This window comes from Musca domestica, unplaced genomic scaffold, assembly GCF_030504385.1.
Source record: "Musca domestica strain aabys unplaced genomic scaffold, Musca_domestica.polishedcontigs.V.1.1 1, whole genome shotgun sequence".
Taxonomy (NCBI): domain Eukaryota; kingdom Metazoa; phylum Arthropoda; class Insecta; order Diptera; family Muscidae; genus Musca; species Musca domestica.
The window spans coordinates 41119572-41143459 of record NW_026712114.1 but is presented as its reverse complement, the minus strand read 5'-3'; the positions used below and the strand labels follow the sequence as shown (position 1 = coordinate 41143459).

Here is a 23888-nt window from a genome sequence, read left to right as displayed (position 1 = left end):
CACATTTGAGGATAATAGAAATGATCATTGATATAAAAGAAGAAGGAGAAGAAGAACAGCAAGGAAGTACCCATGGAAGAAGAAATGACTCCCTTCTTGAAGTCTTACCAGTTTCACTTTAACACCCAACTTTTTATCATCTGATTCACCATCACGCAAGTCCTTTTCATTTGGCACTCCATCTCCATCACGATCTTTGTCTTTGTGATTTGGCAACCCATCGCCATCGATATCATCGTCCCGATCATTGGGTATACCATCACCATCGATGTCATCATCATGTTCATCCAGTATACCATCATCATCCAAATCGTCATGGACATTCGGCACACCATCTCCATCTATGTCATTATCTTTCACATTGAGGACACCATCTCCGTCCATATCGTCATCCAGTTCATTGGGTATGACATCACCATCGATGTCATCATCCTCGTCGTTGGGTATGCCATCTTTATCGAAATCAAGACTTGTGGGTTCTTCTTTATCTGACAACCCATCACCATCATCATCTTCGTCTTTTTCATTGGCAATGCCATCTCCATCGATATCATCATCTTCGCTATTCAATTTACCATCTCCGTCGATATCCGTATCCTGGCCAATGGGTATGCCATCGCCATCTACATCTGAATCGACGTGATTTAAAATACCGTCACCATCCATATCATTGTCTTTGCTATTCGGTATGCCATCGCCATCCAAATCATGATCATGGGCTCTGGAAATCTTCCAGAAAAGGACAATTTAATACGTATACAAACAATGTGTATGTATGCAGATGGAAGATAGTTAGAGTTTTAATTGTTCAAAGAGACCACGTATTTATATGTGTGTGTTGGTTTTCACAGAAATGATTGATCCCTCAATTACAATTGATATTCTGGATCCTTTTTTTGTTTTCATGTTTTTTTTAATGTGCAGATCCTGTGCTTTCATGTCTTACCCGTTTCAATTTATGCTTCGATTTCTTATCATCTGCCTCCCAATCACGACGATCTTTCTTATTCAGAATGCCATCACCATCCCGATCGGTATCATATTGATTGGGTATGCCATCACCATCGATATCGGTATCCTTGTGATTGGCAATACCATCACCATCGATATCATCATCATGTTCATCGATAACACCATCGCCATCACTGTCTCGATGATCGTCGTCATGGAAATTTGGTATGCCATCGCCATCCATATCCTTATCGCGTATATTTGGCATACCATCACCATCCATATCTTCATCCAATTCATTGGGTATCTCATCCCCATCAATATCGGGATCATCATCATTTACGATACAATCGTTATCGACATCCAGGCTAACCGGTTCTTCGGCATTCAATATACCATCGCCATCTATATCTTCATCTTGTTCATTGGCAACCCCATCGCCATCTACATCATCATCCTCACTGTTGGCCTTGCCATCGCCATCTATATCTGAATCTTTTGCCGTTGTCAAACCATCACCATCTACATCAGCATCTTCATGATTCAATATGCCATCGCCATCCATATCGTTGTCTTTATGATTGGGTATACCATCGCCGTCTATGTCATTGGCACGAACTCTAGAAATCTTCCATAAAATCAAAAGTTAATTCTTAATTGTTTTCTTCGGCCAACCAGAAGTGTGGAGTGGAGGTGGTGGCATCATGGCAAATGACTGAATTATGGAGTACATATTGTTTGGTTTGTGTTGTTGTGGTGCTGGTGTATCAGGCCTTACCCGTTTCGTTTTACGTTCCAATTTCTTGTCATCGGCTTCATAATCGCGATTATCCTTAACATTTGGTATGCCATCTCCATCACGATCTGTATCCTGCTGATTCGGTATACCATCACCATCGATGTCGTGATCTTTCTCATTTGGTATGCCATCACCATCGATATCAGCATCATGCTGATCGATAACACCATCTTTGTCCATATCACGATGATCGTCATCGTGTAGATTTGGCACACCATCGCCATCTATATCTCGATCGCGTAAATTGAGGACACCATCGCCATCCATATCTTCATCGAGTTCATTGGGTATCACATCGCCATCGATATCATTGTCCTCATCATTCGGAATGCCATCGTTATCAATATCCAGAGAATGTGGCTCCTGTTCATTTGGCATGCCATCACCATCTACATCGCGATCCCGCTCATTTGAGATGCCATCACCATCGACGTCATCATCTTCGGCATTGACTTTGCCATCACCGTCGATATCTGGATCTTCGTCGGTGGGCAAACCATCACCGTCGACATCGTTGTCCTCGCTGTTCACTATGCCATCGCCATCCATATCGTAGTCGTGTTCATTGGGAATACCATCACCATCGATGTCCTTGCCTCTGGAAATCTTCCAATTGTTTGTATTTAATAAAAATACATTATGAGAGAAGAAGTAGATGTAACTGAAGTTCATGAAGAAGTGTCTCAAGATCTGGAAGTTTTCAGGGAAACTGTGTAACTATGTGCTCTTAATTGAAACATTCCAAAGTGAGATAAGTTTTTATTTGTCAAACAGTGAATTTTTTCTATTCTTGCTCATTCATGTAATGTGCCGAAACGTGCATTTAAAGAAGAAGAATAGTGCCAAAGAAGGAGAAGAAGAAGTGATGGTTGTGGGTGTGTCTCTTGTGAGTTTAGAAAACAAAAATAAAAAACGACAATATGACCCACAATTCTTACCCATTTCTTGTCGTCATGTTCGCCATCATTATCATCGTGCTCATTTGGCAAACCATCGCCGTCTCGATCTGCATCGCGTTCATTTGGTATACCATCACCGTCGATATCTGTATCATCTTTATTCGGTATGCCATCACCATCCACATCATCGTCTTGATGATTAGGCACCCCATCGCCATCACGATCATCATCCCTGTGATCGGGTATACCATCACCATCCATGTCATGATGATCATCATCCTGTTTGTTGTGCACTCCATCACCATCAACATCCATGTCATGGGCATTGGATATGCCATCGCCATCCATGTCATCATCCAGATCATTGGGTGTATTGTCACCATCAATGTCATCATCTGCATCGTTGGCAACTCCATCACCATCGACATCGTTGTCCTTTTCATTGGACACTCCATCGCCGTCGATGTCCTCATCCAAGTGGTTGGGAGTGCCATCACCATCAATATCATTGTCCAAATGATTGGGAGTGCCATCGCCATCAATGTCATTGTCCAAGTGATTGGGAGTGCCATCACCGTCTATGTCGGTATCCTCTTCGGCGGGAATACCATCGCCATCCATGTCGTTATCTTCATGATTGGCAATGCCATCACCATCCATGTCATCGTCGTGAATGTTAGGAATGCCATCGCCATCAATGTCGTTGGGATCTCCATGTTTTCTGGAAACCTTCCATAATAATACTCAAATACTTTTACTATAGTATAGACCAAAAATGCAAAGGAAAAGTTCCTACATAAATTTTGGGTGGAAATCTACATAGATTAGCGATGCTGGCGCCAACCCATTTCCCACTTCAAGGCAATTGGTTTGCCTCCCAAAACCCAAGTATGTTTTTTAAGTACACTTGAAATTCCATTTATTCCCTCCCTCAACCTCATGGCAATCCAAATGCCCCACCCAACCCCAATTTCTTTTTCAGACATCGATCGCTCTACCCATTATCCAGGATGTAGTACGCACTAAACTCTCTACAAGCTGGCAAAGCGCTCTAAAGCAGGAACACCAACATAAATTTAAATCTTACCCATAATAGTTCATCTTCAGGCTTAGTATCATCCTCCTCCACGGTCTTGGTCTCCTCTTCGGTTTTGGCCTCATCGTCTGGTTTGCCATCCCCATCATCATCGCTATCCTCATGATTGGGTACACCATCACCGTCAATATCCTCATCCTGATGATTGGGAATGCCATCACCATCGATATCTTCATCTTTGTGATTGGGAATGCCATCACCATCACGATCTTCGTCCTCATCATCAGGAATACCATCACCATCCAGGTCACCAATGCTACGTTTGGAACGGGCGCCAGGTTGAACATCAGCCTGTTCATAGGCATCATCGTCGCGAGGATTTGGAATACCATCACCATCAATATCTTTGTCACTGGTATTGGGGATACCGTCACCATCCATATCGGCATCGACTTCATTGTGCACAACATCGCCATCTATGTCATGATCATCGTCATTGGTAATGCCATCATTGTCCACATCCAAGCTCTTGGGTTCTTCCTCATTGGGCAAGCCATCACCATCGACATCGTGATCCTCTTCATTGGGAATGCCATCTCCATCAACATCGTTGTCATCTTCATTGGCAATACCATCACCATCGATATCATTATCCTGGTCATTGGGTATGCCATCACCATCAATATCATTATCCTGGTCATTGGGGATGCCATCGCCATCAATGTCATTGTCCTGATCATTGGGAATGCCATCGCCATCAATATCGTTATCTTCGGTATTGGGGATACCATCTCCATCAATATCATCATCTTCATGATTTGGAATGCCATCGCCATCGATGTCATCGTCTTGGTCATTGGGAATACCATCACCATCGATATCATTATCCTCGGTATTGGGAATGCCATCACCATCTATGTCATCATCCTGGTCATTGGGAATTCCATCACCATCAATGTCATCGTCTTGATCATTGGGGATGCCATCGCCATCGATATCATCATCCTCGGTATTAGGAATGCCATCGCCATCAATATCATCATCCTGGCTATTGGGAATGCCATCACCATCAATATCATCATCTTCATGATTGGGTATGCCATCACCATCGATATCATCGTCTTCATGATTGGGGATACCATCACCATCAATGTCATCATCCTCGGTATTAGGGATACCATCACCATCGATGTCATCATCCTGGTCATTGGGAATACCATCACCATCCATATCATCATCTTCATCATTTGGAATGCCATCACCGTCTATGTCATTATCACTGACATTGCGGACACCATCACCATCAATATCGCCATCAACAACATTGGCCACACCATCACCATCCATATCAGCATCTATCACATTCTCAACACCATCGCCATCCAAATCGGGATCAACAACATTGGCAACACCATCGCCATCTAGATCGGCATCATGGACATTGGCCACACCATCACCATCCATATCAGAGTCCTTGACATTGGGTATGACGTCACCGTCAATATCTTCATCATTGACATTCAAGACGCCATCTCCATCCATATCTTCATCTTGTTCGTTGGGTATGACATCACCATCGATGTCACTGTCCTGTTCATTGGGAATGCCATCACCATCCAAATCCACAGGGGCCTTTGGCTCCTCCACGGAGTCTACGTCGGCAATCTCAACAGTTTCCTTTTCATCATGAACAGGTTGATCTCCCTGCATTTCACCGGACTCTCCATATTGATCGTTAGCTTTGTTCGTTTCTTCTTCACCGGAAGTCGTATCGGGACTAGGGATTAATGTTTCTAAAACGAAGATGAGACAAATTAGTTATGGCGTCATAGTTAAACAGAGGAGAATGAGATCGCCTTACCTTTGTCATCACCTGTTTTTAATTCGTTAATAGCCTTTTCAATATAAGGACGGCATTCGGATTCAGTAGGTCCAACTTCAGAGCTAGCTAACACATCTGCAAAAGAATAAAAAGAGGAATATTATATGAGTATATTTCAAAAAAAAGTGGGGGTTTGATTGAAAAATGTTTTTAGAAGTCAAGGCCAATTTATAAATATTTTGTTGCGAGAAATGCCAAATATTTGCCAAATATGCCAAATAGAAATACAAATATGGATATTATACCAAAAAGTGGGTCATAATGGAACCTGAGAGCCTACTGGTTATGAATACGATAATAACAGTTTGATAAAAGGATCCAGTTTAAATTAAGTCAAGCAGTATTTCTTCAGAATGTTTGTTTGGTTGTTAAGGACGGTCTTGATAGTTTGTAACACTGTAATGCTTGCAGATTCAACGAACATTTGCACATGGGCAAGAAGCGCATGGACATATTTCCAACCTCCAGAAATTTCATACATATGTATGTGAACTGCTGAGTGGTTGCGACCACTTTCTACAACCACAAAATATCATGGCTTGAGAAACTTCCTGTCTCGCTAAAAGGTTGGGATCCTTGTAGACAGCTTAACTTAAGGAAACTAAACATTAAGTTCCTGATGCGTAATTTAATTAAAGATTTTTATTTATTTTAGATTTAATTTAATTAAAGATCGAGATAAGACGAAAGAAAGAGATGAACTAACATCAGCTACTACTTGAACTAAGGAACTAGATTTTTTAACAGGAGGGTAATATAGTTCCAATTTTTATACCCTTAACCATACGTAGTATGGAGAGTATATTAAGTACGTCACTCGGTTTGTTACTCATCGAAACACTAATTTTAAACATAGGGGGAGATAAAAAAAAACTGAAACGAAGTCAAACGCCATAATTTTTCCTTTTTTAAATTTTTTTTCAATGAAAGCATAAAATGTCGGAAATATCATCAAATTTTAGAATAAGTTTAGATTTTTTCGAATTGGTCACGCTGCCCGAATGTTGCTCTCCGGCATTTCGTCCCATTCCCGGCGTAGCGCTTGCTTGAGGTGATCGATACTTTTGATTTTTTTAGTGCCAACCTTGCTTTCGAAGCTGAGTTCGAAGCTATTGGAATGTCAAAGGTCTGCGGCCAAACTGTTTGCGTGCCCAAGGCTTTAATACGCCATCTAGAATATTTTCGCGATAATATTCGGCATTTATTCTGATGCCAAGGTCGATTAATACGAGCGGAGAGAGACAATCTGCTTGAGCGGAGAGAGACAATCTGCTTGAGTTCTGTGGCCAACCGAAGGTGCACATTTTCAGCTGACCTCTTTGGCAAATAAACACAGTCATTTTGTTTGTTTACAAACTGCTGGACAACGAATGTTTTCTCATCGGAGAAAACCAAATTCGGAAGTTCACCACTTCCGGCCAAGTGAAGCAACTCTTTAGCTCTTTTGAGTCTATTTTTTTCGGTTGCTGTATAAGTTCTTGCTCTATTTGGAATTTCAATGGCTTAACCCCGAGCTCATTTTTCAATATTTGCCGAATGGAATATTGCGATGTGCTTCTTTACTTTTCGAACCATTTCCGCTGAAGTTGCCGTTTTCTTCCGTCCACTTCCTTGACGTCGGGCTACGCTACCAGTATCACGGTAACGGGGTACGAGACACAAAAAATATATTCACGTTAAAATGCTGGAGTGCTCTAACGATAGCCATTTGTGGTCTTCCAGCCAAATATAAATAAATCACACTATAACGCTTGAATTCCATTTTTGAAACTTTGAATGTGGGTTTTTACACGGCCAAATTTGTCTAGGCCTTGCATAAAATAATAGCTGGCAACTTTAAATTGACCCTATGTTGTGTTTGAAGAATTTATGCCATTTTTGTTCATTTTTCGTTCCCGTAATCTATGGGGGAATTACGTCTATTAACGTGAATTTAACTATACTCTCTTTTACTTATTTATTATACCCTACACCACACTGGGGTCAGGGTATTATGTCTTTGTGCATTTGTTTGCAACATAGAGAAGGAAGCGAGATAGAACCATAGTTCTTTTCGATAATCTGCATAGAATCACATTCTGAATCGATTTATGCATGTTCGTCGGTCCGTCTGTCCATATTTTTAATCCGATTTGTTATTTTTGTCCTCCACAGCCGTAATATGCACTACGTAACATCTATATTTTTGGGGGAAATATATCAAATACAGCTCAGAAATACCTTTGTCAAATTTTATCGATATCAGTTCATATTTGGATATAGGTCGAACGAATTCAGCCTGGAAGAAATTGTATCAAATTTGGTGAAAATCGGTTAAGGTTGGCTAACGGTCCCATATAGATGTTTTATCCGATTTTGTATATATTTTCCACACACCCATAAAATGCTATTCATAACAATGAACTTGGTACTAACTATTAGATATAGCGTAGAAATCTGCTTAATTTTATAAAGATCTCTTCAGCTTTGGATATAGCTTCCATATATATTTTCCTCCGATTTTACGTTTATTGTGTCTGTAAGTGTATGTCAAATAGGATGAATTTTTATGAGTATCGGTTCAGACACAAATACCTTCGTCGAATTTATTAGAAATCGATTCAGAGGAGGATAAACCCATAGCAGAATAATTTTCATTTTAAGTTAAAACCAGTTAAAAAGTTGTAAGTTCGGTTGGGCCGAAATTTGAATACCCTCCACCGTTTGAAACGAATTTGGAACGTGGACCTGCATAGGCAGCATTTGTTATAAGCCATTACAATAATCAAATGCGAAACTTGAAAAATTCGATGAATAATGTAGCTCATACCGAATATGGGGAGGAACCATTATATGGGGGCTATACCAAAACGTGGACCCGCACATACAATTTTCAGTCGTAGGCTGTAGTATCCATTACGAACTTCAAATACCAAATTTGAAACAATTCCGGTGAAAATGGCGCTAAAACATCAAAGTACCGAATATTGGGAGGTACCGTTATATGGGGGATATACGAAGACGTGGACCTGCACGGACAATTTACTTTCATAATTCCGGTGAATAAAGTCGCTTAAATCCTCAAAATACTGAAAAAAGGAGGTACCATTATATGGGGGCTATACCAAAACGTGGACCTACATCACCCATTTTCAATACCAAAAGTCCTGCAGACATAATACAAATTTGAGAAAATTCTATGAACCTTGAAATTACACAGACGGACGGACATCGCTAAATCGACATAGAATTTTATGCTAATCAAGAATATGTGGGGTAAAAAGGTACATTTCGATGTATTACAAACGGAATGACAAACTTAATATACCCTCCATACCATGGTGGAGGATATAAAAAAGTTGATAAGAGCTTCTAAAGCCCTCTATAAAAATGATAAATATAAAATGCAAAAAAGCCTACATACATATGACTCTACCATGATGCGTAAACGGGCCTTAACACATTTCTTCTAACCCTGGACAAGCATTTCTCATGTTTAGAAGCGCCAAGTTTCACAAGGTCAACATATTTATTATTTTTTCAAAATTTTTATTTCAGTAACCAAGTGACAAAATACAATAGTTTTTTTTTTTGTTTTTCTTTCAAATGAAAATCCATTGTTTATTTTTTATTAATGTATGAACTTGACACTAATTCATTTAATTGTTAATTTAAATTGTTTGTGAAAGTATTTTTAAACAAAAATTTTAGATCGTGTGTACGAAATGAATTTTCCCATAGGTATTATACCACAAAATATACATACGTACATATTTTCACACACACATGTGTATGTATGTAGAGATTTTTGTATAGATGTTTTTTTTTTTTTTCATTTGCATTGAAAATGTATTTAACAATTTTGTTTATAGTCGATGTTTCATTTATCTAAAAACAATTCTCTTTTCTCCCTCTCAGGCTCGTTGCCGACCAACGCTGCTGTTGTTGTTTATTTGGCTAGTTGCCCATCACTTCCTACACATTTTCTTGTGTGTTTTTTCTTCATTTCAATATTCTATTCTTTTGCGTAAGTCTTTCATGATTTTGTTGTTTTTGTTTTGCAAATGTTTGTTGTTGTTCATTTCTCATTTGCAATATGAAAATATTAAATATATTTTTTTCAGTTGGATGGTGGGTTGTTGGTAGAACACACACGCACTTAGAACTTTGAGGTCACCTAAGTGTAGATATGCATTTTTCTAATGATTTTTTTATGATTTCATCGTGCTGTTGTTGTTGTTATTGTCAATTTTTTAAGATATACAAAATATGTATGGATACCCACACACGTACAGACTCATTTTCCCTTTTACATGTACTTTTATCTAGGAATTGGCGTATGTGATAAATATGTATATATTCGCCCATTGCAGACCCCAAATATAAGAATGCTTTAGAATTTTAATTATTTTATGTATTTCATGATTGTTTATGCAATTTATTTATTTATAATTAATTATGCGCTCATTTTGTGTTCGCTTTAATTAATTTCTCACACAGTGAGATGCCATAAATTTACATGGTTTTCTTTTCGGCACCTTTAAAATAATTTCGCGCTTACTTTAAAAATCTTAGGCACTGCGTAAATAATGTAAAAATTTTTCGGTAGAAATTATTGAACTGAATTTTAAGGACCAAAGAACACACAAAGAGTTCCTTGTGAGTACTTTGTCACCTGCAAGAGAATTATTTATATAGTTCCACGTCTTCGTATAGCCTACATATAACGATATTCGGTATTTTGACGATTTTACACATTTTACACCACATTTTCAATGAAATTGCCTAAAATTCTACACAAGGAGTCCTTTGTGAGCACTTTATCCCCAGAAAGAGAATTGTCTATATTTGTCCACGATATCGTATTTCCAGATATTCGGTATTTTCATAATTTTTGCGACATTATTCACCGGAATTGTTTCAAATTTCGAACATAAAGTTACTACAATCTATGACACGAATTACTTATGCAGAACCAAGTCTTCGTATAGCCCCAATATAGTGGTTTTTAATTGGAGCGGTATTTGTATACCCTCCACCATACTATGGAGGGTATATTAACTTTGTCATTCCGTTTGTAACCTCCGAAATACTCATGTCAGACCCAACAAAGTATATATATTCTTGATCAGCGTAAAATTCTAAAACGATTTAGCCATGTCCATCTGTCTGTCTGTGTGTCTGTCTGTCCGTCTGTCTGTCTGTCTGTTGTAATCACGCTATCTTTCGAACAAATTGAGATAGAAGGCTAAAATTTTGCACACATGTATATTTTGCAAGTAGGCAGGTTAAGTTCGTAAATGGGCCATGTAGGTCCCAGTTATCATATAGCCCCCATATAACGGTACCTCCCGATATTCGGTATTTTGATGATTTTAGCCACATTATTCACCGGAATTGTTTCAAATTTGGCATTTGAAGTTCGTAATGGATACTACAGTCTAAGACAGAAAATTATCTGTGCAGGTCCACGTCTTCGTGTAGCCCCCATATAACGATACCCCCCGATATTCGGTATTTTGATGATTTTAGCGACATTGTTTACCGGAATCGTTTCAAATTTGGTATTTGAAGTTCGTAATGGATACTACATCCTAAGTCAAAAATAGGCCATGTAGGTCCACGTCTTCGTATAGCCACATATAACGGTACCCTCCGATATTCGGTATTTTGATGATTTTAGCGACATTATTTAGCGGAATCTTTCCAAATTTGGTATTTGAAGTTCGTAATAGATACTGCAGCATAAAACAGAAAATGGGCCATATAGGTCCACGTCTTCATATAGCCCCCATATACCGTACCCCCGATATTCGGTATTTTGATGATTTTAGCGACATTATTTACCGGGATTGTTTCAAATTTCGCATTTGAAGTTCGTAATGGATACTTCAGCCCATGCCAGAAAATTGTCTGTGCAGGTCCACGTCTTCGTGTAGCCCCCATATATCGGTACCCCTCATATTCGGTATTTTGATGATTTTAGCTACATTATAAACAGATTTTTCTTCAAGTTTCGCATTTAAATATTGTAATAACTTATGACAAAAGTTGCCTATGCAGGCCCACGTCGTCGTATAAGCATTCGGTATTTTTAAGATTTTAACAGAATTTTTAACGGATTTTATTTTTTGGAAATTGCCAAACTTGTACCAAATGGTGGAGGGTATTAAAAGTTTGGCCCGGCCGAACTTACAGCTTTCATACTTGTTTTTCTTTTGAAATGTTCCAAGTTTCTTCCATATGGTGGAAGGTATAAAAAGTTCGGCCCGGCCGAACTCAGCTGCGTTTTTACTTGTTCTAACACAGAAACGAAATCCTATGTGGCTAAAGTTTTAAATACATTTATTTTTAAAAGAAGACTATCGAATCAGGTTTGATTTAAGTTGATTTAAACAGTACAAAGTCGACTTTTCATTATTTACTTTCTAACAAAAAGTAGGCTGCAGTCGATTTTGACTTCAAGTGTTTTGGTGTAGATCGAAAAAAAAAAACCTGAAGGGAAATGTAAAAGTAAACAAGCATATAACTATGTAAAAAAAAACAGAAAAAAGGTACTGTTGCCAAGACCAAATATCAACATTGAAATAACTCTGAATATATGGAAGTTTCGTTATATGGGGGCTTTTTACCGGATATACATCAGAATAGAATGTTATCAACCTACTACATCTCGTTCGGAAGCTAGAGTGACTTCCAGAGACGGACATAGAAACAAACGTGAGAACATGGCTAAATCGACATAGATTTTTATTCTGACCAAGATTACATACCTTGTACGGTCTAAAATTGTTATTTTTATAAGTTATAAACGGAATGACAAACGTAATAAATATTACTATGTATTATCTTTGAACAGCATCGGACACTCTTTTGCTTAAAATGAGATTCTGAGTCTTTTTAGTGGAAAATATTTGAGACTTTTTGTGGGTGGCGGTGTTAAAATGAGTGTACCGATATCACCCATCCCCAAACTCAATTTAAGATTTGTTAAAATTTTACGATGTACCAAGTTTTGACCAAACCGAGTACTCACTGCAATTGTCAACCAGACAAAGAGAGAGAGAGACCGACTTCTAATTCCTGGAAAAGAGTTTGTCCACAGAGACAATGGGGCTTATTTCGATGAGACAGTATTCACTAGAATTATATATATTTTGTTCAGCCATATGACTGAGGGTATAAAAAATGCGAAACTAATAAATTCCTGTAGATTCTGAAACAGAGAAAATATTTGGAAAGAATTTTTCAAATTCATAAAATCAATCAAAATTAAATTAGGGTTCAGCTTGAAAGTAATTGATATTTTAATCCGAAATTGTGACCCTTCAAAACGCTAGACTTGAATTGGGATCTAGCTTTCCAGCAGCTGGGCCTACATTAGGAATATGTATTTGAGGTAACTTCAGTGACAGCTATATGGGGTTTATATCAAAACATGAACCTACAGCTTTCAGGTGGCAATTGTCCACCCAAAAAGAAATTTCAGGTGTCAAGATGTGCTACTGTGCAGATTTAAAACAAGTAATGGACTTCTGTAGGAAATTTTGTGACAAAAAGATTTTTATCTCCGAAAATGCTCTTGACGCCTTCAGATTTTATGGGACCTATGCATTATAGTGAACTAGTGCAGTCCGGGTCCGCTAGCATCAAATATTAATTTGTAACAATCACGATATATTTGGGTGACGTTTTTACTACTTTTCTGTTCCCGTACTTTCTTGGTAAATTAATTCCCTAAGTGTGATTGAGGCAATTCCCTCTTTTACCATAAAAAGTACAATGAATACAGCATATATTAAAACAAATTGTTTTTAAAATATATATTTTTATACCCTCAGCTATATAGCTACAGAGGGTATATATCATTTCATACGGTCAAAACGTGCCTAGTCGAATTAACGGTTTTAGGCCAAATCCGTTTCAGAACATTTAGAGTCGATCTAGCGATGTCCGTCCGTCTGTCTGGCTGGCTGGCTGGCTGGTGCCTAAGATAACTCTCGAAGGGAGTATCCGATTTGGCCTAAACTTGGTACATTTTTGTCAAACTTAGATCGAGTTCGGAGATGGGCAATATCGGTTCACTGCTTCTGGTACCTTCCCCACAAATGGTCAAAATTTTGAATAATTTCAACTCTTATAAAATGTGATGTAAGATTCCGATTGTCTTCAAATTTCACACATCCCAATAATTTTATTAGCCCAAGGTCTGGTGTTAAGATGGAGTGTATCGGGCCACTCCTTCTGGTACCTCCCCCACAAACGCTCAAAATTTTCAATATCCATGAAGCTCATAGAAAGCGAAAACAACATCCGATTTTATTCCAGACATGGTACATCTTAATATTTCCATCAACACAAGATCTGTTAAAAGGTGGTAGAGATCGGACCATTTATTTTGCTACCTCCCCTCATAGGGCTCAGGATTTTGAAAAACAAAGAGGTCAAACAACTCTGCGATTCTTTACAACTTTCTATATCTAAATATATGTCTCTCAACCAGAATCCTGAGATGAATATAGAATTTATGATTTCCCATAAATTGGATATAAATGTTCGACTTTTTATATATTTATAATTATATTATTATCATATTCATTTAGGTCCGATACGAAATGGACAATATTGACCCATTCTTCCAAAACCCACTCAATAGAGGGTCAAGAATTTGAAAATTCATAACAGAAGTCAAAATATTTAAAAAAAAATCGAACATTGGCTGAGGGTATACATCTTTCGGCAAAGCCGACCTATACTTTTTTACTTGTTTTACCAAAAATAAATCATTTTACCAAACAATGTTAGCTAATTGCATTTTTATAAAATAAATAAAACATAAAATATTTGTGTAAACATGTGTGGGTGCACTCAGATTAGTATTGAAAACCACCCACAGGAGGGGCCTTTTAAACTGCAAAAACAGTATTTTATGCATTGGAATGTCGAACAAGTAAAAATGAGTTAAATCCAATCTGGCCGAACATTGATACCCCCTAAAATGTAGTTGTTAATAATCTAAAATGCCATGTATCAAGAACATAATTTCCCACCAGCGAGTTTGGTGCATATTACGAATTGCAAACTCTAAATTACAAAAAAATTTCATTGAAAAATCATCAAAATACGGAATATTAAGACGTGCCTTTCTATAGGTCCTAAAAAAACATAAACCTATATAGCATTTCAAAATGCGTGATAAGTTTTTGCCTATATGTCGGATAAATTAAAATTTGTTCACCGTTCCAGTTTTGGTATAGCCTCTATAAGGAAATGCCTCCTGATATGCCGTATTTGAAAGATTTCATCTCAAATGTTGAAAATAATTGTCTAAAAGTGGAAATTTGAGTTCTCATTGAGAAAAAGTAAAAAAAAAAAAAAAATAAGTTCGGCCTGACCGATCTTTTAATACCCTCCACCTAAGGGTAAAGAAAGCATTACAACCCATCATGACCCACAAATACCAATTCTCAGACAAATTCGTGGGAAAATGTGGCAAAAATCATCAAAATACCGAGGGGCTATACCAAAACGTGGGCCTATGACCTACAATTATAAATTTTTGGACAAATCCATGAAAAAATGTGCCAAAAATAATCAAAATGGCGAATATCGGGAGGTACCGTTATATGGGGGCTATACCAAAACGTGGACCTGTATAACTCATTCTCAATACCAACCATCCTAGACACAATACAAATTGTTCTGCTAAATTTTGACGCTCTACGTCAAATAATGTGGGCTGTATCGGTGTACATCGTTAAATCGGACATCGGTAAATCGATGTTTATGTTTATTATGAATAGATATACTTTATGGGGTCTACGACGAATATTTAGGGATGTTACAAACGGAATGACAAAGTTAATACAAAAAAGAATCTTGATAAAAAAACAACATCCCTATTTACGAAAATATTCATTATTTACAAGTACTGTACCCGATTTGGGTATAATTTAAATAAAATTTTCACGAAAGTTGGTAAAATAAACTGATTGTCTGACTAATCGTAAGAAATGTGTTTACGGAAGGGCATTACAAATTCTTAAGGACCATTTATTACTCCCCCCCCCCCCCCCCCCCCCCCGATTCCGTTCCACTGCATGGCATGTTAGAAAATTGTCTCAGAAAATACACAATAAGAGAAAGGCAAACAAACCAAGCGAAGAAAATGTTTATTTAAAATTTTCGAACTAAATGGTGAATGATAAATTGACGTGTTTCATACTACAACAACAACAATTGGAAAATATATCTATTTTTTTTTTGAGTTTCTTATTTTATGAGTAGGTACTGCAGAAAAACGATCATCATGAATAAAAATTATTGATGATTTGTTCGTGACAACACCACTATCAAGAAAATATATACACGTTTTATGCTCGGCTCCTTTAATTTGCAATATTAAGAAAGAAAATTATATATGAACATACATCTATATGTGATGCGTATACATAGGTATTCAAATTTGCCGTATCATAATTATTTAACTAATGGAACCATTCTATATATAAACTATTACAAATGACAGAAGGACCGGCAGAAGTGGAATCATTCTAAGACATGCGAATCGGTCAATGAAGCGTGTCATTTTTATTTATTTTTTTTAGAGTCTGTCTCAAGTATAACAACATAAATATTTTAAATATATTATCTTGTATTATTAACCCTCGCATGACCATTGAAAAAATTTTTAAAATATCAGCTCAATTACGAAGAATTTCTCGATCGAAGAAGTAAAAAAAATAAGTTCGGCCGGGCCAAACTTTTAATACCCTCCACCTTAGGGTAAAGGAAACATTAGAACCCATTGTGTCCCACAAATACCAATTTTTAGATAAATACGTGAAAAAATGTGGCAAAAATCATCAAAATACGGAATATCTGGAGGTACCGTTATATGGGGTCTATACCAAAACATGGACCTGTACATACAATGTTTCGCCACCACAGCCAGAACCCATTGTGACCAACAAATACCAATTTTTAGACAAATCCGTGAAAAAATGTGACAAAAGCCATCAAATTGCCGCATATCAGGAGGTACCACTATATGGGACCTATACATGTAAAGTTTTGGCACCGAAGCTAGAACCCATTGTGTCCCACAAATACCAATTTTTAGACAAATACGTGAAAAAATGTGGCAAAAATCATTAAAATACAGAAAATCGGAAGGTACCGTTATATGGGGACTATATCAAAACGTGGACGAATATATCTCATTTCCAATACCAACCATCCTAGACACAATACAAATTATTGTGCTAAATTTTGACGCTCTAGGTCAAATAATGCTGGGCGGAATGTCAAAGTTAATATATCCTCCTTTCCAAGGTGGAGGGTATAAAATGTCTTGCCAAACGAAAATATGGTTCAAAGGCTCTTTTAGTAAATTTACAATGATAGATATCTAATTTTCAATAACTATCAACTTTACACTAAACAATATTGTTTTTATAAAAGATATATTGACAAATGAAGAAATTATATAACTGCTCCAAACTTCGTGCATCTTAATATTATAGTCAAGATGGGTAGCATAGGTCCACTCCTTCTGATACCCCCATCCCCCCTCACAAAAGGTCAAAATGTTTACGAAAAATAATTTTCCGTATAAAACAAAAACGAATCATTCAATTTTGGTCAAATTTCGCAGAGCCCAATATTTGTATGAGTGCCTTGTCAACTGCGAAAATAGACAGTATCCATCAAGTGCCTCAAAATTTCTGTCTCAAGTGCCTCAAATAATACTAATTAATATAAAATATGAAATAAGCATCCGATTCTCCTTATATATCTATACCGGGTGTGAAAATGAAATGTATCGGCCCACCCCTTCTGGTATCTCCCCCACAAAGGGTCACAATTTTGCGTATTTATATTTCTTATAATTTGCGAAACAAGTTAGCGATTCTTTTAAAACTTGATAACCTGAGACCTGATGTGAATATAGAATTCATCGGCTCACTCCTATTGTTACCTACCCACAAAAGGTTTATATTTAGACTAATTATTCCCATAAACTTGGAAATAAATTTTAGATGCTCATCCCAATATATAAAATCTGTGTATATTTTTTTTTTTTTTTTGACATCACGAAATTGGGAAGGAAATGTCGATCTATTTTTCTTGTGGCGTATAACTCATTAACAGCAATGAGAGTATCTGATTCAGTATAATAATTGCACATCGTAATATTTATACCCTACACCACATAGTGGTAAGGGTATTATGTTTTTGTGCATTTGTTTGTAACAGTGAGAAGGAAGCGAGATAGAGCCATAGTCATTTTTGAGGACATTCATAGAATCACTTTCTGAGTCGATTTATGCATGTCAGTCCGTCCGCCCATCCATGTATTCTTGAGAATAAAATGAAGTCGCATTTATTATCCGATTGAGATAAAATTTTTCCAACAATATTTGTTTTGGCGAACCAGCTCCCCTGGGAACATTGGTGATCGGATCAGGTTTAGATATAGCTCCCATATATCTTCCACCGATTTCGGGCTAGTTGTGCACCAAATTACCAATGTAAGTCCTAATGTCCGAATTCAGTCTAGAAGCAAGTACATCAAATTGGGAGAAAATCGGTTCAGCTATAGGTATAGCTCCCATATATATGTTTCGTCCGATTTGGGATTGTGCCCCAAATAGCCAATACCAGTCCAAATGGCCTGTATTTTGGCCTATCCGACCGATATTACCTATTTATTTTTACCATATTAGAGGGTATTATAGGCTTGATAGCTCTGATATGTGTGACTAGGACAATTGATAGCGAAAATGCGCTATATAGGCCCATGTTTCGGTATAGTCCCCGATTTTAATTTTTTTTACCCACATTTATTCACAAGATTTTTTTTTGGGTCCTTATTCGATTACCGCGAACGTAAAAAAATAGTAAATTCTCGCTACTAACTCTTATTAATTACACTTTTAAGGTTTTACTCAGAATTCCCAACGAAATTAGCTGTAATTTCACACTATTGTATTCCAAAGTGTCCAAATTTGAGCAATGACCATAACTTTCAATTTGAAATATTTCGGAGGTTTCAATTGAATTTGAATAATCTTTGGTTTTTTCAAAGTTTTTGGCTTCAGTGTGTTGTTGGTTTAGGCATCCCTTATTAAGGATTAAGGAACATAAGTTCACTATATATAACACATCTCCAATATAACAGTACTTCCAATTTTTCGATTTTCCCAAGGATTTACATTGAATTTCTCTTTACAATTTTTTCGATATGTTAAAACCTTTTAGCTGAACCGAACCACATACAAGGTGGCGCAAAAGTAATCCTCCTATCAGAAAATGTTATAAATTTTACGATTGACCCCTAATGTCAGTTCTGTCTTGACATTTTTGTAGTAAACATATGCAAAACACACGTTAATAAATAATATTACGCTACACTGCTCAAGAACGCGGAATATTAGTAACTATTTATCTGGCCAATAATCGGTCGAGTGACCGTCCAACGTACACTGGGACTGAGACTGGCACAAAAAAAGATGCTGCCAGGCGTGGCAGACTCTGGAGTATCCGTTCTGCAGCGAATATTACACCCGCTAAAAGTCACTGTATGGTGTGCTGTTTTCGCTGGAGGAGTCATCGGATATTTTTTCTTCGTAGACGTCGCGGGCCAAACGGTTGCTATGAATGGAGAGCGTTTTTTTATACCCTCCACCATTGTAAGTTTGTCATTCCGTTTGTAAAACCCCGAAATATAAATTCTAGACCCCACAAAGTACATATTTTCTTGATCAGCATAAAATTATATGCCGATTTAGCGATGTCCGTCCGTCTGTCCATCTGTGGAAATCACTCTAGCTTTCGAATGAAAAGAAGTTGCTAAATTTTACTTAAATGTGTATAAGTCTGCAGGACTTTTGGTGTTGAAAATGAGCCATGTAGGTCCACGGTTTGGTATAGCACCCATATAATGGTACCTTCCTTTTTCGGTATTTTGGTGATTTAAGCGATATTATTCACCGGAAATGTTTCAAAATTTGGTATTTGAAGTTCGTAATGGATACTACAGCCCAAGACAAACAAAAATTGTCTGTGCAGGTCCACGTATTCATATAGCCCCCATATAACGGTACCCCCGAATTTCGGTACTTTGATGATTTTAGCGACATCATTATTGCCGTTTGAAGTTCGTAATGTCTGTGCAGGTCCACGTTTTGTTATATCGCCCATATAATGGTACCTCCCTATATTCGGGTTTTTTTGTTAATTCAGCTATATTATTCACCGATTTTTTCAAGTTTCGCATTTGTATATTGCAATGGCTTATTTCGAAAGTTGCATATGCAGGTCCACGTCGTCGTATAGACCCTAATATAACGGCTACATTCGGTATTTTTAAAATTTTAATAGAATTTTTAACGGATTTTATTTTTTTGAAAATTGAAAATTAAGTATTAAATTTTAGGATTATACCATCCAATAGAAGAAGATTGATAAATGCCTATTGCTCATTATGTACACGTGTTAGTAAAATTGGGACGCCCTTAGACATTTTATCTCATTTAACCCTCAAAATTCGTGCGATTTTCATAATATATAAATTATGTTTTTAAATGAGCTATTTCAAAATTTAACTCATCGAGATGAATGTTTTGAGATAAAAAAACAACAAAAATCACATATATTAATTTTTGTGTGGCTACTTTGAATGTGTTAGTATGAAATTTGGTCTTAACTTTCACCGAGCTACCAACCGACAGTTCATTTTTGACAGCGGTCGCTGTCAGACGAAGAGAAGAAAATTTAAAGGAAATTTCAATATTTCTTAAACAAAACTGACACTCGCACACACACAAAGACACTCAAAATGCAAATATGAGTATGATCAGCTAGCTAGCCAGTGTCGTATATGTATGTTATGTACAACATATTTGTTGTTTTTTCTACAAAAATAAAATGTTTGAGTTTGTTGTCATTGGTTTGTCTGAGTTGAGGTGGCGCACCAACAGGGGAAAGACGATCTGATTTTTGGTGGACGTTGGTGTTCATTGCTTCTTGGCATTTCGGTGTCCGCACAAAGCAAAATATGAATTGGTTGAACGGAACGGGCCAGCAGAACAAAAAAACAAATTGCATAATAATTTTCTTTGGCTCTTTCATAAGTTCAAAAAATAAGCAAAAGAAACAGAAAAGACCGAGGAGAAAAAAACATAATATTTTTTGTTCTTGGACGGTTCGGTGTTATATTTATACCACAACGGTTGTGGCGGCTGTCAGGCAAAGTTTTGTTATTTCTTTTCTACGTCCGACTATATTTAATGTTTGGGAGACAAGCAGAACGGTAGGTAGCTAGGCCAGCTAGAGATACGCATAAGGGATTTTGACAGCTTTCTTGTCTTTGAGACTGTCGTCGTCGTCATTGTTGTTGCAGCGGTGGCAGTGGCCAGCCACCAGCAAATGGGTATTTTTAAATTTCTTTGATTATATAATTGTGTGATGGTGGTATATTTTAATAGGGAAAATTAAATTATTAATTAATTTTTTTTGGCTTAATTTTTTAAATATTTCATAAAATAAAATTACAATTCTTACCCTGAGTAGAGACGGCGAATAACGTTAGTCCCAGAAGGAACCAAAAAGTAATTCGCCCCATAACAATTCACAATAAAACTCCAGTATCCCAGGAATCAGTTGTAGTTGAATGAAATGTTAGTACTTTAAATCACCTCATAAATTACTATAATTTATGTTTTATTTAAAATCTAAATTTATGTATTTATTTTTTATCTATAACACTCTCGTATTCTGTGGGAAAAATTAGGAAACAAAAAAATAAAACCACTTTTTAATTATTATTTTTTTTTTTTTCATTATTTAAAAATCACAAAAATATTTTTTAAATATTTTTTTATATAAAAATATTTATAAATTTTTATCACTTGGTTCGTTGTTCGTTTAAAAATCCGTTTAATTCGTCAAAAAATTTTAATTAATTTTAGCTCAACAATCGTTTTCTGGGTTAATCCTTTGGTGTCCCTTTCAACGACTGTTGTTACTAAAATAACACAAAATTATTTTTTCTTTTAATTTTTTTTTTTTAAATGAACGCAAGTCGTCAATTTATTTCTTTGTATCTCGAAAAACTTTATTTTACTAAATTGAAATTGCCACTATTTTCTTCTTCTCATTGTTTGCAATTCATTATTTTTTCTCATGCGTAATCTTTTCTTTTTTTAACTAGCTTTCTTTTTTTCAGAAATTTCTTCAACTATGAATAATAATTTCTTCTTTTTTTTAATAAAAATTCTTAAAAAATATATATTTTTATCTGTTGTTCACAATAGAATTTAAATATGTACGAGTACGAGTATACGAGTCGATCTCTCCCGGTCCAAAACCAATTCGTAACACAACAAGGAGACGCCACAAATTTACCTAGTGACCGCGAAAATTATTTGATTTTTTTCACAGCAAACGAAATGTTGAAATAATTTTTCCCCACATAACAGAAAATATATTTTCTTTGAGTGCATTTTCACGTTGAGAGCATTTTGTACTCACTCAAGAAGAATAGGCAGCAAACGACACGCGATGACAAACACACGCATTCATATCTTTGGTGGGGTTATAGATTGTGGGTTGGGGGAGGAGGTGGAGATGAATAGAGAGCTCGCCGATGATGCTCGTCGTTCTGTGCCATCAAATTTGTCATTTTATATTGGGCATTATGAGTGACAAAGACAATATATTAGGGTGGTTATATGAGAATTTTATTAGAAGTCTATATTTGCTCAAGTTTTATTTCAATGGATAAGTTTTGCTCCAAGTAATAGTTGTGATATATAGGATAACACAAAATGTTTTACGATTTAATTTTGGTCAGGGAGTCAAGCCATTTCATATCAGACTCTTACTACAGGTTTATTATAACTTCAGCCATATGACTAGAGAGTATACAGGGTAAGATGAAAACACAGAAACAAACAAAATCAACCCCATAATTTTTACATTTTTTATACCCTACACCACATAGTGGTAAGGGTATTATGTCTTTGTGCATTTGTTTGTAACATGGAGAAGGAAACGAGATAGACCCATAGTTACTTTTGAGAACCTTCATAGAATCACTTTCTGAGTCGATTTATGCATGTCAGTCCGTCCGTCCGTCCGTCTGTCCATGTATTCTTGTGAACAAAATGCAGGTCGCATTTATTATCCGATTGAGATGAAATTTTCCAAACAATATTTTTTTGGCCCAAGGACGAACCCTATTGAATTTGGTGAGAATCGGATCAAATTTAGATATAGCTCCCATATATATCTTCATCCGATTTCGGGTTAAATGTGCACCAAATGTCCACTATCAGTCCAAATTACCTGAATTTTGGCACACCCAACCGAGTTCGGCCTAAAAGCAAGTATATCAAATTTGGAGAAAATCGGTTCAGATATAGCTATAGCTCCCATATATATCTTTCATCCGATTTGATCTTGAAGTCCCTCACATTCCTACTACGCACTCCACAACCGTGATATTTGGTACCAGGTATTAGATGGAGCACAGAAATAGCTGTTTTAAATTTTATCGAAATCGGTTCAGATTTGGATATAGCTCCCATATATATCTTCATCCGATTTCGGGTTAATTGACCACCAAATGGCCAATATCAGCCCAAATGGCCCGAATTTTGGCATATGTGACCGAGATTAGCCTTAAAGCAAATACAACAAATTTGGAGAAAATCGGTTCAGAGACAGCTATAGCTCCCATATATATGTTTTATCCGATTTGGTGTTTAAGCCTCTCACATTCGTAATATGCACTCCACAAGAATGATATTTGGTACCAGATATAAGATACAGCCCAGAAATAGCTTTTTGTAATTTTATCGAAATCGGTTCAGATTTGGACATAGCTCCCATATATATCTTCATCCGATTTCGGGTTAAATGTGCACTAAATGGTCAATATCAGCCCAAATCACCTGAATTTTCGTACATAAGACCGAATTCAGTCTAGAAGCTAATACGTCAAATTTGGAGAAACCCGGTTCACAGATAGTTATAGTTCGTAAAATGCACGATAGAATTAGATAGATTTTGATTTTGTACCAAATATCTCATAGAGCTCTGAAATGCCCTGTATAAACCTTTTTACGAGAGCTGTACTAAATATGCATAGTGGTGTAGGGTATCATATAGTCGGCCCCGCCCGACTTTTGAGCTTTCCTTACTGGTTTAATTTTATTGAATGAAAGCAAAAATGTTGGAAATAGCATCAAACTTTAGAATGAGATAACATTTGTTCGAATTTGGCCTTCGTGCCAAAGGTGACCAATAATGAAGGTCATAACTTCAAACCGCCAA

At 36.6% G+C, this 23888-nt stretch overlaps 1 protein-coding gene across 6 annotated transcripts in view; it reads right to left on the bottom strand.

Annotated features, from left to right (window-relative positions):
* Positions 1-22079, bottom strand: part of LOC101898467 (mesocentin) — a 36190-nt gene extending 14111 nt beyond the window's left edge. The window contains exons 1-8 of one of the 6 annotated variants that reach the window (XM_059122879.1): positions 21957-22079; positions 21114-21326; positions 5547-5642; positions 3737-5478; positions 2689-3378; positions 1730-2356; positions 947-1579; positions 109-729 (exon numbers count right to left, since the gene is read on the bottom strand). In XM_059122879.1, coding sequence (XP_058978862.1) covers positions 109-729; positions 947-1579; positions 1730-2356; positions 2689-3378; positions 3737-5478; positions 5547-5642; positions 21114-21174 — 4470 coding nt within the window. In that variant the 5' untranslated portion in view covers positions 21175-21326; positions 21957-22079. Of the gene's footprint in view, positions 1-108; positions 730-946; positions 1580-1729; positions 2357-2688; positions 3379-3736; positions 5479-5546; positions 5643-21113; positions 21327-21460; positions 21617-21675; positions 21834-21860 lie in introns of those variants that run through there. The other 5 variants (XM_020034878.2, XM_059122873.1, XM_005177953.4 and 2 more) reach the window with 5 other exon arrangements.
* Positions 22080-23888: the final 1809 nt, after the last annotated feature.